General features: G+C 39.4%; 1 protein-coding gene across 5 annotated transcripts in view; it reads right to left on the bottom strand.

Annotated features, from left to right (window-relative positions):
- Positions 1-17,215, bottom strand: part of FNIP2 (folliculin interacting protein 2) — a 133,864-nt gene that overhangs the window by 64,338 nt on the left and 52,311 nt on the right. For all 5 annotated transcript variants that reach the window (XM_023252722.2, XM_023252720.2, XM_023252723.2 and 2 more), the window contains exon 2: positions 1,612-1,738. In XM_023252722.2, coding sequence (XP_023108490.1) covers positions 1,612-1,738 — 127 coding nt within the window. The remainder of the gene's footprint in view (positions 1-1,611; positions 1,739-17,215) is intronic.

Raw genomic sequence — 17,215 nt, forward strand, 5'->3', positions numbered from 1 at the left:
TGGGAAAATGACAAACCTCGCTGGACCTAGCTACCTTTTTGACTAAATGAGCACTTCCAAGAAAGCTTATATTCCCGACTCCAGTGTCATCACTGCTCTGATATACCAAAATTCCAGTTGCCTTTGAAAACCAGTGAGGGGCACCTGGGTGGTTCAGTGGGTTAGGCATCTCTTGATTTCGGCTCCAGTCATGATCTCACGGTTCATGGGATCGAGCCTCACATCTAGCTCTGTGCTGACAGTGCAGAGCCTGCTTGGGATTCTCTCTTTCTCTCTCTCTGTCCCTCCCCCCAGCATGCACGCATGTACTCTCTCTAAATTAATAAATAAATAAATAAACTTTAAAAAAAGAGAAGCCAGTGAGAATTTTTTCTTCAACCTGTTACCACCATTAGGAGCCCTAGTGATGCTGTGTGGGTGTTTCAACTAAACCATCTGTGCAAGGCCTTCAGGGAAACAGGAAATGATATGGGAAATTAAGGGAGAAATCATGTCCTGTCAAGTGCTGGCTCACCTAAACTTTGATACAAATCTACCATTAAAGCCTACAGGTGAATCACCTGAGAGATTCCCCGCCCCCCCAACCCAACAAGCCCAACAACTACTGTAATGATTAGCTACCTGGCAGACTTCCACTATAAAGTACTATGGAATCTACCCAGCTAAACTGCCTTTAACCAAATGCTTCCTTCCTGCAGAAATGATCCTTATCAAAAGCAGGAAAACAGCTCCTTGGCCCTGATGAAACAAAGACTGTGATATAAACTATTCATTTACTTAGCTACACATGCGATGAACTTCCAGAATTTGGTCAGTATAGATAGCAAGCTACTGAACATGAAAAGAATGAAAAGTCTAAAGGCGACAACTTAGAAGTACCTCAGGCTGAGGTCCAGAAGACTCAGGGAGGACCAGACTCTACTCCTCACCTGGACATGTGACCTTAACCTTTCCTGTTCTGGCTCCAGGGGATCAAGGGCTGCTCTGCCCTCACTTAACCCAATCCCAGATCCTGCCGTGCCCCACCCCACAACACTCCCCCTTCCCCTCCCCCTGCTTTGCACTAAAAAAAGGAAGTAAATAAAGTTTCCTTGGTCAAATGAGTTTGAGAAACACTCCCTTTTGAAGAGGACAGTGTATGTTAGCATACTGAAGCCCTATAGTAAGAAAAGCTATTTAATCTTGTTGAACCCAGTGCTATGTAATACCTCTTACTATCTATGAGAAATACCAGACAGAAGGATCTATTAACTTCCCTTCAGGCTAACACTTTCTGAATTTTAGAGTGCTCAGCTTTCCTATTACAGAGCACATGTTTGGCATCAAAATCCTACTGAATTACAACTCACCAGCAAATTTACCTCTAGTAATATTTACAGTACACTGCTGAGCATCTGTCATGACTCTCTGGTAAAAGTTTCACCTGGCATATTAATAAGAATACAAATGCGGCAGGACGGGGTGGCGGAGAGCCTTTGTTTATGCTGCTTCTGAACCTTAATGACACATACAGTAGAGCTCAAAGAGAAGATTATGAACTAATAAACGACTGCTCAGAGAGGTGGTTAAAAGCACAAATTAAAAAGATGAAAGCAAATCTGCATTTCATACCTGAGTTGCTACCTCTTCAATCTTGTGAACCGCTTTAGAATCAAATAAGACTTGTCTTCCTCTTCTCTCACAGTCCTGGTAAACTATCAGGCGAATCTCATTCAGGTCAAACTCCGAACATGACCAACTATGGATTAAAAAGAGAGAAAGAAGTTACGTTATCCACAATCCACAACACTTGGAATGGTCATGGCGAGCTAAAATTCCCAGCCAACATGCCTATGTGCCTCTGACCAGGGGCAGACAGCCTTGTCTGTGGGCTTTAATGGGCCATTGTCCATGGCAAAGGTTTGGAAGACTGCTGTAAACAATAAATCATTGGAGAGAAAGTTTCTCCTTCCAAAGCCACTTAGGGCAAAGATAGCAACCAAAAACCATAAGGATGTGTGCAGAAAGCTAAATTTGGATTCCTGGATTCTGGGAATGGTACACCTGAGGTACAGGAATGTTCCAGCTTCTGTGTTATTGGCCAGGGAACCATTTGGAGCAAGTGAGTGGAGGCTTCTCCTCTCTTCCTCTCCCACCCACCAGGCTCAGGTGAAAATGAGTGGAATTACATATCCTAAATTTTAGAACTTTATTATAGCTGGCTTGGATACAGAAGTTCTGAAAACCAAGTGCATCACTGTTCAGAATCTGAATTGCTAACAACAATCAGCAATGGAGGAAGCACAGCTTACTCCTGTTAAAAAGAAAACCACAGGCCCAAAATGGTGTCACTTAATCCAAGTCACCAAACCAGGACCGGCTTAACTGCTGTTTAGACCTCCCCTAGAAATAGTCTTAACCAGTCAATCAGGAATTTTCTGACTAACATGAGGTAATCTGTCACATGGGCCTACTCCTAGCCTAAAAGAAGATGAAGTAATCTGCATGATAAGACCCCTGTCCTTCCCCCTAAGGGAAAATGATCTAGCCTGAAACAATCCTTTCTTGTCTCTTGCTATTAACTCCTTGTTCCATCCTCCCCGTAAAAACCTTCCATTTTGTACAACTCTTCAGAGAGCCCCTCTACTTGCTGGATGGGATGTAGCCACATTTATGAATTGCTTAATAAAGTCAATTATAACTTCACATTAAAAGCTGCTGGGATAAAATTGCTCTAAACATAAGTTTGCTCTTGAGTAATAAATGAAATCAGAATGTGAGGACTATAAAAAAGGGCAATCATTTAAAATGCACTGCTTTGGGGCGCCAGGCTGGCTCAGTCAATAGAGCGTGCAACTCTTGATCTCAGGGTCCTATGTTCAAGCCTCATGATGGGCATACAGCTTACTTTAAAAAAGTAAAAAAGTAAATATAAAATGCACTGCTTTGGACATATTCAGTTATTAGTCTGTTAATCCTGTCAACATATATTTGAGTGCCTACTATGTTTCAGGCACTGTGGTCCAGATGCTAGTCATTCAGAAGTTAACTAAATAGAATTGGTCCCTGCCCTCATGGAGAACATGGTTTAGTGGGGAATACTGGGCCAATAATGACATAAATGTATAACTACAGATTGTCATAAGTGCAAAAAGGAAAAGGATATGATGAGTGTTTCTTATTTTCAGATCTGAAGAGCAGGGAAGTCCCTAAGGATTTAAGGAAGTGAATGAAGGTGGTGCCTGGCTGGTTCAGTTGGTAGAACAGGTAGACTCTTGATCTTGGGATTGTGAGTTCAAGCCCCACGATGGGGGCAGAGCTTACTTAATAAAACAACAACAACAACCAGACAGAGGATTTAAGAAGTGATTTTTAAATAGGACTTGAAGAAGTAAGAGCTAAAGAGATAAGGTGTGAGAATGAAGAACAGGGTAGGAAGAGAGTAGGCTGGGAAGACAGGCAGGGGTCAGGATCATGCCCTAAGTGCAATGAGAAGCCAAGATGTACAAAGGTTGATAAACTCAAGTCTACACTTTTTAAAAATTCAACCTGGTTCCTCTAAGGAAAACATGGGTGGGGAGATTAAGACTGGAGGTAAGAAGGCCAAAGAGAATTTATTGTCAGAGTTCAGGCCCTTCATCAGGAAGGTTAGAGGAACAGCAACGGAGGTGGAGGAAAGAGAACAGATATTAGGGGCAGAACTAATAAGAGTTAGCGGTAGGCTGCGAGGGTACTGGAGACAAAAGGAATGCCTCCTGCTTAGAGAAAGCTGGAGAAGTAGGAGGAGTCCCCAAGGTATGGATGATAGGAAGTCACATAGATAGATTGACAAAAGCAAACTGTTTAAACTAAGAGACAGTCAACTACAATGAAATCAGACACATCTGGATCAAATCCATACTTTGAGTTTCCATTTTTTTCATCAGCACAATGAGAATATTAATGTCAACCTCACAAGGCTGCTATAGGAATTAAATGAAATATGTAAAGTGTTTCACATAGAGGCTGACACACAGTAAGTGCTCCAAAATGTTAATAATTACTTAAGAGAATTGTTAATGGTACAATTTTTTTTTTTTTTTTTTTTTTTTTTTTTTTACCAGCCACAAACTGTGCATTATTGGCTGTTTCCTTTTTCAGGCAATAGTAGTTAATATTGAATATGTTCTTTCAGGGTAGCAGATTAATTTTCTTAAATCCCAGCACCAAAAAATATAAAGCTCTGATTGTACCTTCTTCTAACAACCTATATTCTGAGTTATCATGCCCAAGCATCCCTTCCTCCCAGTTTTGATAACAACATGGCAAGTTTATTTTAGAAATCATTTTCTTCTACTCTCAGTCCAGAGACAGTCTGTGATGTAGGCCTGGCTAATCAGACATGACCACACAACCTCCAGCTAGGTTATGAAAGCCATTCCCCCAACTTAGCTGCTCAGCTAGGAAATGATAACCCTGGTGCCTATTTTTGCCAGTATGAGGTAAAAGCCTATCTCTGAAAATGAAGTCAGGGTGAAAGAAAGCAGAGGGAAGGAGTGGGATGAGGCAGATTCCTGTTGGCAATCGAAGCCAACAGCTTCTGAGTGAGCACTATTCCTGGAATTAGTTTTCTGTCACTTACAACCAAGAAGTCCTGAAGACTGTGCCCCAAACCACTAAATTTTTAAATTACATAAAGCCATTAAAAATACCCTCTATGGGGCGCCTGGTTGGCTCAGTCGGTAAAGCATGTAACTTTTGATCTTGGGGTTGTAACTTTGAGCACTATGTTGGGTACAGAGATTACATAACAAAAATATCTGGGGGCGCCCAGGTGGCTCAGTTGGTTAAGCATCCCACTCTAGATTTCAGCTCAGGTCATGATATTACGGTTTGTAAGATTGAGCCTGGCATAGGGCTCTGTGCTAATAGCATGGGAGTCTGCTTGGGAGTCTCTCTCTGGCCTTCCCTCACCCCCAAATAAATAAATAAAAAACATTTTTAAGAATCTTAAAAAAAAAAAAAAACTCTGAAATTATTAAGACATAGTACATAGGCTGAAGTTATTAAAAATAAAAAAGCAAAGAGGATTTGTCTTTTTTTCTTGTTCCATCTGTTTTGTCCTAACAATTACACTTTGCCAAAATAGCTTTATAATTTACACAGCAAATTGTTCAATCCTTATTTTTGAGGAGTAACCCTGACTCAAATACCAAACTGAGGACAGCCTGACTAGAAGAGCTAAGATTTAATAAGGATCATACCACCTTATTAAATGTTTCATGCTATTTTTCAATTTTAAAGGAATGGAAATAAAAGAGGAGGCAGAAAGCACATATGTTGGATTATCTAATTTTTTGACCCAAATACCTTCAAAAGGTATGCTTTATATCAGGCAAACTCCACTCTCCAGCTTCCATATGAATACTGCCTTATTTAATGCCTAATTATAATTTCATCACTAATACTAATGTAGAGGAAATTACAGTTGAGTAATTTGATGAAGAAAATACAGGCAGGACAAAGGACATTAAAAGAGTGCTTCAGAATAAGGCAGGCCTGGGATCAAATCTCAGGTCTGCCTCCCACTGGAGTTATAGCCTTAAGAAAGTCCCCCCTCAAGCAGTACTTGTAAGACCTGGTGTGAAGATTAAAGGAGATAATCTGCGAAATCTCCCAGCGCACTGTCAGCTTTTTTCCCTGGGATCCTCCATAACACAGGGCTTCACTGAGTCATAATCACATGCCACATGCATTTTCTGCATGTTCACATTCACTTCAACATTCAACCAAAGTTATTGTGGGGCTTCTGTGAGTACAGCCATGGTTCCTGGTGTTTTACTAAGGGCAATTTTGCATGACTCAAAGAGATATAAAAAATAAGCCGTGGGCTTTTGCCTTAAAATATCTATTTAAGAGATATTTATTCTAATGAGAACTACCTCATTGCTTTGCCTTGGTTGAAAGTAAGGCCCTTGGTTTTATTTATCTACTCTGGTCATGGCCATCTGAGCTGAGGCACAAAAAAGTAAGATGGTTTATCTACCTTTTCTTACTGTAAAATTTAAACAAAAGGACTTAGATGGACCCTTTTCAGTTTTAAGAGTCCATGATGGTAACATCTGCCGGCTGGAACTGAAACCAGCTGTTATTTCTGTAACTACTCATCAAGAGCAGGAAGAAAGTGACCAAAGTCTACATTACTTATCTGAAAGGTGACAAGCAATAGTTCAAATGAGTTTAAGTACAGAAAACAGAATTCTCTTTAAAATATATATAATCAGGGGCTCCTGAGTGGCTCAGTTGACTGAGTGTCCGACTTCGGCTCAGGTCTTAATCTCACAGCTCATGAGTTTGAGCCCTGCATCAGGCTCTGTGCTGACAGCTTGGAGCCTGGAGCCTGCTTCGAATTCTGGGGCTCCCTCTCTCTCTGCCCCAACCCACTCGCATTCTGTCTCTCTCAAAAATAAACAAACATTAAAAAAATAAATAAAATAAAATAAAATAAAATAAAATAAAATAAAATAAAATAAAATAAATATAATCAGGAGTACCTGGGTGGTTCAGTCGGTTGAACATCCAACTTCAACTCAGGTCATGATCTCACAGTTTTGTGAACTTGACCTCCACATCGGGCTCTGCACTGGCAGTACAGAGCCCGCTTGAGATTCTCTCTCTCCCTCTCTCCCACTCCCACACTCTCTCTCTAAATAAATAAAATAAAATAAAATAAAATAAAATAAAATAAAATAAAATAAAATAAAATAAAATAAAATAAAATAAAATAAAATAAATAAAACCATGTGTTGTGGGTTTCATCGTGTCCCCCAAAACAGTATGTTCGATTCCTAATTCACAGTACCTGTCAACATGACCATGTTTGGAAAGAAGATCTTTGCAGATGTAATCAAGTTAAGATGAAATCATACTAGATGAGGGTGATTAGTGTCTTCATGAGAGGAGGGAAATTTGGACATAGACACAGAGGGAAGGTGATGATGGACAGATTGTGGAGTTATGCTGCTACCAGCCAATGAAGGCCAAAGAAGCCTGGCAGTCAGGGGGATACAATAAATAAGAACTGGGTAAGTCTTTATTCTCTGGGCATTTAAAATCTACAAGACACAATCGTATAGGTAACTACATGAAAATAAAAGGGTTAGGCAGAATATAGAAAGCAAACAAAACAAAACAAAACAAAAAACAAAACAAAACAAAACAAAACAAAACAACAGGAAAGGTTTCCAGAAGAAGCAATATCTGAACTGATGAAGTTAGGAAGAATGGCAAGGATTCCACATGTAACATAAACAGGGGAGAGAGTCATTGCAGAATGAGGGCATGACATAAATACAAAAAATCAAATGGTACAAAGTCAAAGTCTTAATTTCTTGAAACATGTCTACTACAGAAGAATTATGCAGGGGATGAGGCTGGAAAGACAGTGTAGGCCTACTTGTGGAGGACCCTGAATGTCAAGCCAAGGAATGTATGTTTGCTTCTACAAGCAGTGGTGTGCCATTCCAACTTTCTGAGATGGGAAATGACATCATCTGACTTGTGTTTTAGGAGAACTAAAGCTGTTTGACAAAGCCATTTTCAGAGCAAATGGAATGGTGGTAGTGACTTGCATACCCAGGGTTTCAAGGAGTCATGGCTAATAAGGATGAGACAAGTAGTTGTATGATTTGCCAACATCCTCCAAGACCAATTCTAGTGTTCATGTCTGACTGGTCCTTTGAACTTTTATAGGAGTCAGGCTAGAAGTGGGCTCAAGTATAGCCATGTTGAAACATGATCTATGAAAGACGAATACTTCAAAAATGTTTTCCCTTTTGCTCTCATGCAAGGAAATAACCCTTATATAGTCAACAACAAGTTCACAGGAAGAGTTTAGAGGGCAGTCCTGTGATCTAAGAATGTGAATATTTAAAAAGTCAGGTAGGTGGGAATGCAAGCTGGTGCAGCTATTCTGGAAAACAGTCTGGAGATTCCTCAAAAAACTAAAAATAGAACTACCCTAGGACCCAGCAATTGCACTACTAGGCATTTATCCACGGGATACAGGTGTGCTGTTTCAAAGGGACACATGCACCCCCATGTTTATAGCAGCACTATCAACAATAGCCAAAGTATGGAAAGAGCCCAAATGTCCATCAAGGGATGAATGGATAAAGAAGATGTGGTATACATATATATATATATACATATATATATATATATATATATATATATATATATATATACACACACATACATACATACAATGGAGTATTACTCAGCAATCAAAAAGAATGAAATCTTGCCATTTGCAACTACGTGGATGGAACTGGAGGGTATTATGCTAAGTGAAATTAGTCAGTCAGAGAAAGACAAAAATCCTATGACTTCACACATACGAGGATTTTAAGAGACAAAACAGATGAACATAAGGGAAGGAAACAAAAATAATAAAAAAACAGGGAAGGGGACAAAACAGAAGAGACTCATAAATATGGAGAACAAACAGAGGGTTCCTGGAGGGGTTGTGGGAGGGGGGATGGGCTAAATGGGTAAGGGACACTAAGGAATCTACTCCTGAAATCATTGTTGCACTATATGCTAACTAATTTGGATGTAAATTTTTAAAAATTAAAAATAAAATTAAAAAAAAAAAGGTAGAGGGCACCTGGGTGGCTCAGCTGGTTGAGCGGCTGGCTTTAGCTTAGGTGGTGATCTCAGAGTTCATGAATTCAAGTCCTACATCGGGCTCTCTATTGTTAGCACAAAGCCCACTTCAGATTCTCTATCCTCCTCTCTCTCTGCCCTTCCCCTACTCACATTTTCTCAAAAATGAATAAACATTTAAAGTAAATAAATGAATAAATAAAATATGATAGAGAAGTTTAAGTGGTCCAAGAAAAAGTAAAATTAAACAAACAAATCAACAATAACAATCACAATAGAAAATGGCAAAAACTACCCACTTAACAAGTAGCTCCCACATGCCTACTGGGTGCTTGCACTCTTCCAACCACTGGGATACAGCTGTGAACAAATCATAATTCCTGCTCTGATGAAACTTTTACTGTATTTATGACGATATTTTACTCTTAAGCCCTATTCTGTGTTTCTTCTACCAACTCTCACTGCTCCTCTTCTCTTTCTCAAAAAAGTTTCTAAAATCAAACAGAAACCTTCTAGAAAGGTTTGCTCAAGAATAGTGAGGAAGGGGGTGCCTAGGCGGTTCAGTCTGTTAAGCATCAAACTTAAAAAATATATATTTTTAATGTTTATTCATTTTTTGAGAGAGAGAGAGAGATGGGGTGTGAGTGGGGGAAGGGCAGAGAAAGGGAGACCCAGAATCTGAAGCAGGCTCCAGGCTCTGAGCTGTCAGCACAGAGCCACACACAGGGCTTGAACCCACGAACTGCGAAATCATGACCTGAGCCAAAGTCGGATGCGTAACACACTGAGCCACCCAGGTGCCCTAGCCTCCAACTCTTGATTTCGGCTCAGGTCATGATCTCACAGTTCATAAGCTCAAGCTCCACGTTGGGCTCTGCATTGACAGCATGGAGCCTATTTGGGATTGTCTTCTTGTCTCTCTGCCCCTCCCGTGCTTATGTTCACACTTGATCTCTCTTTCTCAAAATAAATAAATTTTGGGGAAAAAGAGTAGAGAGGAAGTCCTAATGACTCTTACCTAAAAATAAAGGAAAACTAGAAGTGGAGAAAAGGGGAAATTGTGTTTGAGATGGCAACAGCGTTCACCCTGTCAGCACAAATGTACATTATTCCCCACTCAGTACCACACTAATTATTTCAAGAAAAAAAATTATGTAAATAATGGCACATTTGGAATTCTGCTTTGTTTTGTTTTGGTCTGGGTTACTACTCTCAGAAAGAAAGCAAACAGGAAAGGTAATTTGGAAATTAATTGATGTTCCTATTTTACAGTGAAACTGTCTTTGCTGTAAAACTTGCCAAGTTTACTTGCAGAGTAACTACATAAAAACTCACCACTGAATTTCTGTTCTGTGGTCAACAGTATAGTAAGAAAAGTACTTAAAGACTCCAATTCTTATCAGAAACTTTTGTACATAAAGCTAGCCTAAAGATATAATTTAAAAATGATTCCAGTTAAATGTATCCCATTGTTATTTTACCAAAAAAATTTATACTGGATATTGGCTACAACTTTGTCTTTAACAAAGTAGGTGATATGTAAATCCTTTACTCCTTTTGTAGAAGAAATGTGGGGAAAGAATAAATCCCTATAATCAGCAGCATGACGTACAAAGAGCACTGTTAGTAACAAGAGCCCTAAAGCACACTCCTGCATTCGTTCCTTCCACGCCATTTTATTTTTTTATTTTTAAAAACTCTTTTTTGAAGTTCATTTATTTTGAGAGAGAGCATGTGAGCAAGAGTTGGGGAGGGGCAGAGAGCAAGGGAGAGAGAGAATCCTAAGCGCAGAGCCTGATGCTAGACTCGATCCCACAAACCATAAGCAGAACCAGAGCAGAAATCAAGAGCTAGACGCTTAACCAACTGAGCCATCTAGGTGCCCCTCCTTCCATGCAATTTTAGGACCTGGCTTGACCCAGGTACCATGAAAGATATACCAGGAATAGAAATTAACTAGATCCAGTTTCCACCTCAAAATTCTTACAATTTGCTATGGGAAGGCCAACATACAAACACTTAAGTAAACTACACTGTCACAGATACTGAGATTAATGTCCATATGTCTTGTAGAACTTACAGGACAAAGAGGTCGAATCCACATTGTAGGGGAAAGAGATGGGTGCAAGTCACAGAGGATGTGATGCTTGGGACATGGATTAGTATTAACCAGGGTAAACAGAGCTTCTAATTCTAGCTCTGCAACTTTCAAGTCAGGTGACTTTAGGAAAGCACTTATCCAGGGCTTAGCTTTCCCAAAGTGTATCTATGTGCCTTATCTACCTCTCCCAAGGTTGTTGGGAAAAACAAAGACTAAGTATGAAAGTACTCTTAAAACTGTAAAGCATAAATCAAAGATAAGTTCAGATACACAATCTTTTCACTGAGATCTTTGCGGCCAGGTATTTAAGAATTCAGAATTTTTTATACTTTAGAAAGAAGGTATTATGTAATACCTCCTCCAGGGTTCAAGGTATAACCAAATCCCCAAATCAAAGAAATGTAACACCAGGCCAAGTTATGAATATTTATGCTGAGCGGATTAGACAGAAACTATACATAGCTTCACAATAGTTCAGGTTAATTCTAAAAATCTTTTCAGAGATTTTAGGATTTTAGAATTGTAGGATAAGAAATTGTTGACCAATGCAATACTTACTATGTCTTAAGAAAGGTCAAAAGACTGGAATAAGTAACATTCAGTCCAACCAACATTATTCCAAATATAACTGATCCATAACAAAGATGACAATCAAGTTTATGTGTAAGTAGGTTGTAACTCAGAACTTGTTTCTCCCTCCCCCTGAAATAAGGCTATAAATGGTTGTAAGGGTCACAAGCTAAAACCACGTAAATCTTCATATAATGAGTTCACACAGCAATAACAAAACATTATGAGTCACAATATAGCCTGAGGTTTGGATTTTATGAACAGGGAACTATGAAGTACAGAGGAGGAAAAGACAGAATTCCTTCCTTTTTTCCTGAGTTCAGGGTCATATCAGGTAAGACTCTGAAATAGGCAAAGTTTATGTGTGGCCCTCAAGTCACCATGTCCCACACCCCCACTGCCCTGGGGCCACCATGGGCATCCACAAAACTGCAAAGCACTGTACTGGGCATCAGAATGCCTGAGTTCTAGGCAAGATCGACAGTTCGATCCTGGTCACACTGCTTCATCTCTTAGTCCAGTGTTTCTTCCCCTATAAAAATGATGGATTGGGGCTAAAATCACCTCTCAAGGTCTCATTCTTCCAACTCTAACACACTAAAATTCCAAATCATCTATAAAGTGTGTGCACAGTATAATCTGGAATAGATGACCCCAGCCAAGTACTAAGAGGAAAGCAATCTTAATTAATCCACATTACTGCACAGCATCCTTTAACCCTTCTAGATATACTCTATACTTTGACAAACATGTTTCTTAATATAAATGCATCTTTAACTGATAGAATTTTCAAAAGATGCTAACAAAATCTGCAGAGGAAAAGCACAAGTTCTTTTGAGGCAAGAGGGTCACTGAGGAGGCAGGTGACTATGCCAACCAGAATTCCACCCCTGGCTAGCTTTGCCAGATTTTATTGTTGCTATTAATAGGTTTTTCTCTTTCTGCCCTTTAAAAACTCACAGAATCTCTAAATATGGACCATATTTTCCAAAATAATTTCTTGAATTCATAAAAGAGCACTACTCATTCTTTTCTGGTATCTATAAACTGGAAGCTACCTATATTTAAAAACAAGGTGGGGGGTGCTTGGCTGGCTCAGTCAGAAGAGCATGTGACTCAATCTCAGAGTTCAAGACCCATGCTGGGTGTATAGATTAAAAAAAAAAAAAAAAAAAAAAAAAGCTTTGGGACACCTGGGTGGCTTAGTTGGTTGGGCATCCAACTTCGGCTCAGGTCATGTTCTCACAGTCCGTGGTTCGAGCCCTGCGTAGGGCTCTGTGCTGACAGCTCAGAGCCTGGAGCTTGCTTCTGATTCTGTGTCTCCCTCTCTCTGGCCCTCCCCTGCTCATGCTCTGTCTCACTCTCTCAAAAATAAATAAACATTAAAAAAACTTAAAAAAAAAAAAAAGCTTTGCTGTACACTGTACATCTCCATGCATGCTTTAATTTTAATATTCACTGAGCTAATTCTTTCACACTCTTGTCAGCATAACCCCAACAGTCAACATTCGTTACTATATTTTAGGATTACCGAAATGCATAATGGCCCTGCTGAAAGCTAACTTGCATCAACATGATTTCATATCTTCTTTGAAGTAAGGTTTCCCCACCTTCTCCACCCACCCACGGAACTTATATGCTAATCACAGATAAATATTCAAGACACTGGCTTATACATTAATTCTAGATCCATTTAAATTGTACACAGATAACATAATAATACTATTTTCCCAGAAGATTCCCAAGGTCTAAATCATTGTTATCTCCATAAGGTCTTTTGTTTGCAAAATGAGAAAGCCAAAATCAACAGAAACTGTACCTATCTTTGTTTGTAAAATATTAGCTCTAAAAGAGATGGGTACAGGCGAGCACGTGTGGAATGGTCAGAGGGCAGCAGTGCAGGGCCGGGCCATGGGGCAGAGGGCAGAACCAAAATAAGAGGGTTGGGGGAGAGGGGGAAGAACAACATGGGTGCAAACACACATACTCTTTGACCCAGCAATTCCACTTGTAGGCATTGATCCTACAGGTCAATTTGCAAAAGTTCAAAATGATTATGTACAAAAAGATTTTCACTGTAGCACTGTTTGGAATAGCAAAGGACTGGAAACAACCATCAACACAAGACTGTTAAACTATGGTCCATCCATACAATGGAGTACTATACAGATACAATAACAAATGAGGAAGATCCTTATGATTCTATAATAAGCTAGGATATCATCTTAATAGGAAGAAAGAAGTACAAAACATTGTGTATAGAATGCTCTCATATGTATTTTTTTTTAAAAAAAGGAAAAAATGTAGGAACAACTCTGGATTTTACTATATGTACATAGAGTATCTCTAGAAAGATAAATAATGAGTTGTAAGACTGGTTGTGTCTAAAACTATTTAATACACATCTGTTAAAACAGCATAGAATATAGACCCTGGAGCCAGGTGGCCTGGGCTCAAATCCTCACTCTGCCTCTTTCTAGTTCGTGACTTTGGGAAGTTACCTAACCTCGTTGTCCCTCAGTATCTCATCTGCAAAATGCCTACCTCATAAGTGTTTGAGGATTAACAAAGAGCCAGGCACACAGTAAGTGTGCTGTAAGTACTCACTGAGACTTTGTACCTTTTGAATATTTAACCATATGACTATACTACTTCTTGAAAAATTAAAAATAAAATAAATCATGAAACTGAGGAATACAATAGAAACATTCTATTTTTTTTAACCCATCAAAGATTGTATTATTGCCTTAAGACAAACAACCTTAATTACTGTTTGCTTTAAAAAGCTTCTTGGTAGCTGAAGCATGAGGCAGTGGGTGAACTCCCACAGGGAAACCACCTTAATGAATTCAAGGCATTTAGATTCAGTTTCAAATATGTAGTTTGGCTTCATACAATGACATTTATTGAGCTTGTCAGTATTCATATACCACATTGTCCTGCCCTTCTTCATCCCCTGCTTCCCCAAGGACAGGACAAGTTTCTCTCTAAAAAGTAACCCCTCTTCTCATTTATTAAACCTATTTATATATAGCCTCTGAGTTTGTTATTACTGCTCTAGTACTGTATCAAATTGATTTCTATCATATTAAATAGCTGACCTTTTTTTACTGCACAATCTCACAGAGCCTAAAAACACAACTTCCAGAAAGTCTGACGTCTGGATATAGGCTCTGGTGATGAGAGCCACACAGCACATGCACAAATAATTACCTAACATTTTAGAGTTTGCCAAACACTTTACAGAATTCACCTGAAGTAATCTTCACAAAAGTCCCATGAGAGCGTGCATTACATGTTTTACATAGAAATTAGGAGACTTTTAAAAAGTTATAACCAGGAGCACCTGGGTGGCTCAGTTGGTTGGGTGTTGGCCTCTTGGTTTCAGCTCAGGTCATGATCTCATGGTTCATGAGTTCGAGCCCTGCATCGGGCTCCACCCTGACAGCGCAAAGCCTGCTTGGGATTCTCTTTCTCTCTCTCTGCCTCTTCCCGGGGCTAACTTGCGTGTTCTCTCTCTCTCTCTCTCTCTCTCTCTCTCTCTCTTGCGTGTTCTCTCTCTCTCTCTCTCTCTCTCTCTTTTTCTCCCCTGCTTAGATTCTCTCTCTCAAAATTAAAAAAAAAAAAAAAAAGTTGTAACCAGTAAGTGGCAAAGACAGGACACAAACCAATGTTTCCTGATTCCAGATTCTGTGCTGTTCCAACTCTGCTATGTTATCACCTTAATATTAGTAGCAAACAAGTCAGGGTAACATCCTTTACATTCCAGGACATCCCTCTGCATTTCTTTCTGAAGTATAAAAACCTGTTACATTTGAAAAATAAGAATATTTGTGATAGAATGTTAAGACTGAAAAGCAGAACACAGAATTATGTATACAGTATGAATTACCTCAACTATGTACAAAAACAAAAACTGCTATCAAAGAAAGTTCACCAAAAATTAGTAGCTCATATCACAGACAAAAGATTAATCCCCCTACTATAAAAAGGACCAGAAACCAATGAAGAAAAGGGCTCACAAACCAATGGAAAACTGGGCAATGTATACAGATAGTTCATAGAAAAAATATTAAGATGATTTTTAAATATAGGAAAAGATGTTAAATCTTACTCTTAGAGAAAAGCAAATTAAATTCATACACCTATCAGATTGGCAAAATTCCAAAAGTTAGACACCCTATGCAATTAATACGAGCAGAGGCACAAAAAAGTAGAACTACATGGTGGGGGCAGGAGAGTAAACTGTCACAGATATCAGAATTACAAGTATTTTTAACCCTGGACCCACCAATTCTATTTCTGGAACTAAACAGATATAAACATGTATGTGTGTGTGTACATATATATGTGTACATACATATACACATGTATACGTACATATACAGACATACATACATATATCTATGTATGTATACATATATGTGTATCTATGTACGTACACACATACATATATATGTATGTACATAGATACATATATCTTTGCAGCATGTTTGCTAAGAGCAGAAGACTGGAAACAACTGGAGAAGACATTGGTAGGGGTAAATAATATCATTTATGTCAAATTCACGCAACAAAATACCAAGCAGCTACTGTAAAGAGTGTGCAAGTATGACAGCAATGCCTGTAAGATCTCCAAATTATACTGAAAGTTCAAACAGCAAAAAGAACATGCTACCTTTTGTGTAAGAAGGAAGAATACAGGGGCGCCTGGGTGGCGCAGTCGGTTAAGCGTCCGACTTCAGCCAGGTCACGATCTCGTGGTCCGTGAGTTCGAGCCCCACGTCAGGCTCTGGACTGATGGCTCAGAGCCTGGAGCCTGTTTCTGATTCTGTGTCTCCCTCTCTCTCTGCCCCTCCCCCGTTCATGCTCTGTCTCTCTCTGTCCCAAAAATAAATAAACGTTGAAAAAAAAATTAAAAAAAAAAAAAGAAGGAAGAATACAGATTTGTTTTTGCTGATTTCTGCATAAAAGAAACACTTAAAAATTTAGCTTATAAAAATTGAATTTTATTTTAAAAAGTTTTTAAATTTGTAATGTTTATTTTTGAGAGAAAGAGAGATAGAGCATGAGCAGGTGAGGGGCAGAGAGACAGGGAGACACAGAATCCCAAGCAGGCTCCAGGCTCTGAGCTATCAGCAAAGAGCCTGACGTGGGGATCGAACTTATGAACCTTGAGATCATGACCTGAGCCAAATTCAGACACTTAACAGCCTGAGCCACCCAGGTGCCCCTAAAAAAATTTTTTTTTAATGTTTATTTATTTTTGAGAAAGAGCAGAGACAGAGCGTGAGTGGGGAAGGGGTAGACACAGAATCCGAATCAGGCTGCAGGCTCCGAGTTGTCAGCACAGAGCCCAATGTGGGGCTCAAACTCATGGACCACAAGGTCATGACCCAAGCCAAAGTTGGAAACTTAACCGACTGAGCCACCCAGGTGCCCCTAAATCGAATTTTAAAAAGTAGGAAAAGGAAGAATAGTTCTGACCTTTGAAGGCAAAATTCACAAGAATACTCTGGTCTCCCAGGTAAAAAGTCTGATTAGTCTATCAGAAGTAGTTTTTTCTTCAATTGGTTCTAAGAGATTTCCAGATTTTATAGTCTACTCCTGGTTATAGAGGCATGGGGATGAAGCAGACAAAACAAGGCCAGGAGCTTGGCCAGCACCTTCAAAGACTGGTTTTTAAATTATGTGGCCCAGATAGTTGACAAATTTGCCTGAAAATGCTCTCTCTGGTTGGGCAGGGAAGACAAGCCTTCCAAAAGACAATACTGGATTGCTGTCCTAGAGAGAGAGAGACCAGCAGTCTGGGAGTCGGTAGTTGAAATAAGATGCTGTTGGAGGCCAGAACACTTATTAAGGCCACAGAAAGGCAGGTGAGTGGCCATGAGTCTTCACAGGGAAAGGCTGAAGCAGTGG

This window comes from Felis catus, chromosome B1 (assembly GCF_018350175.1).
Source record: "Felis catus isolate Fca126 chromosome B1, F.catus_Fca126_mat1.0, whole genome shotgun sequence".
Lineage (NCBI taxonomy): Eukaryota > Metazoa > Chordata > Mammalia > Carnivora > Felidae > Felis > Felis catus.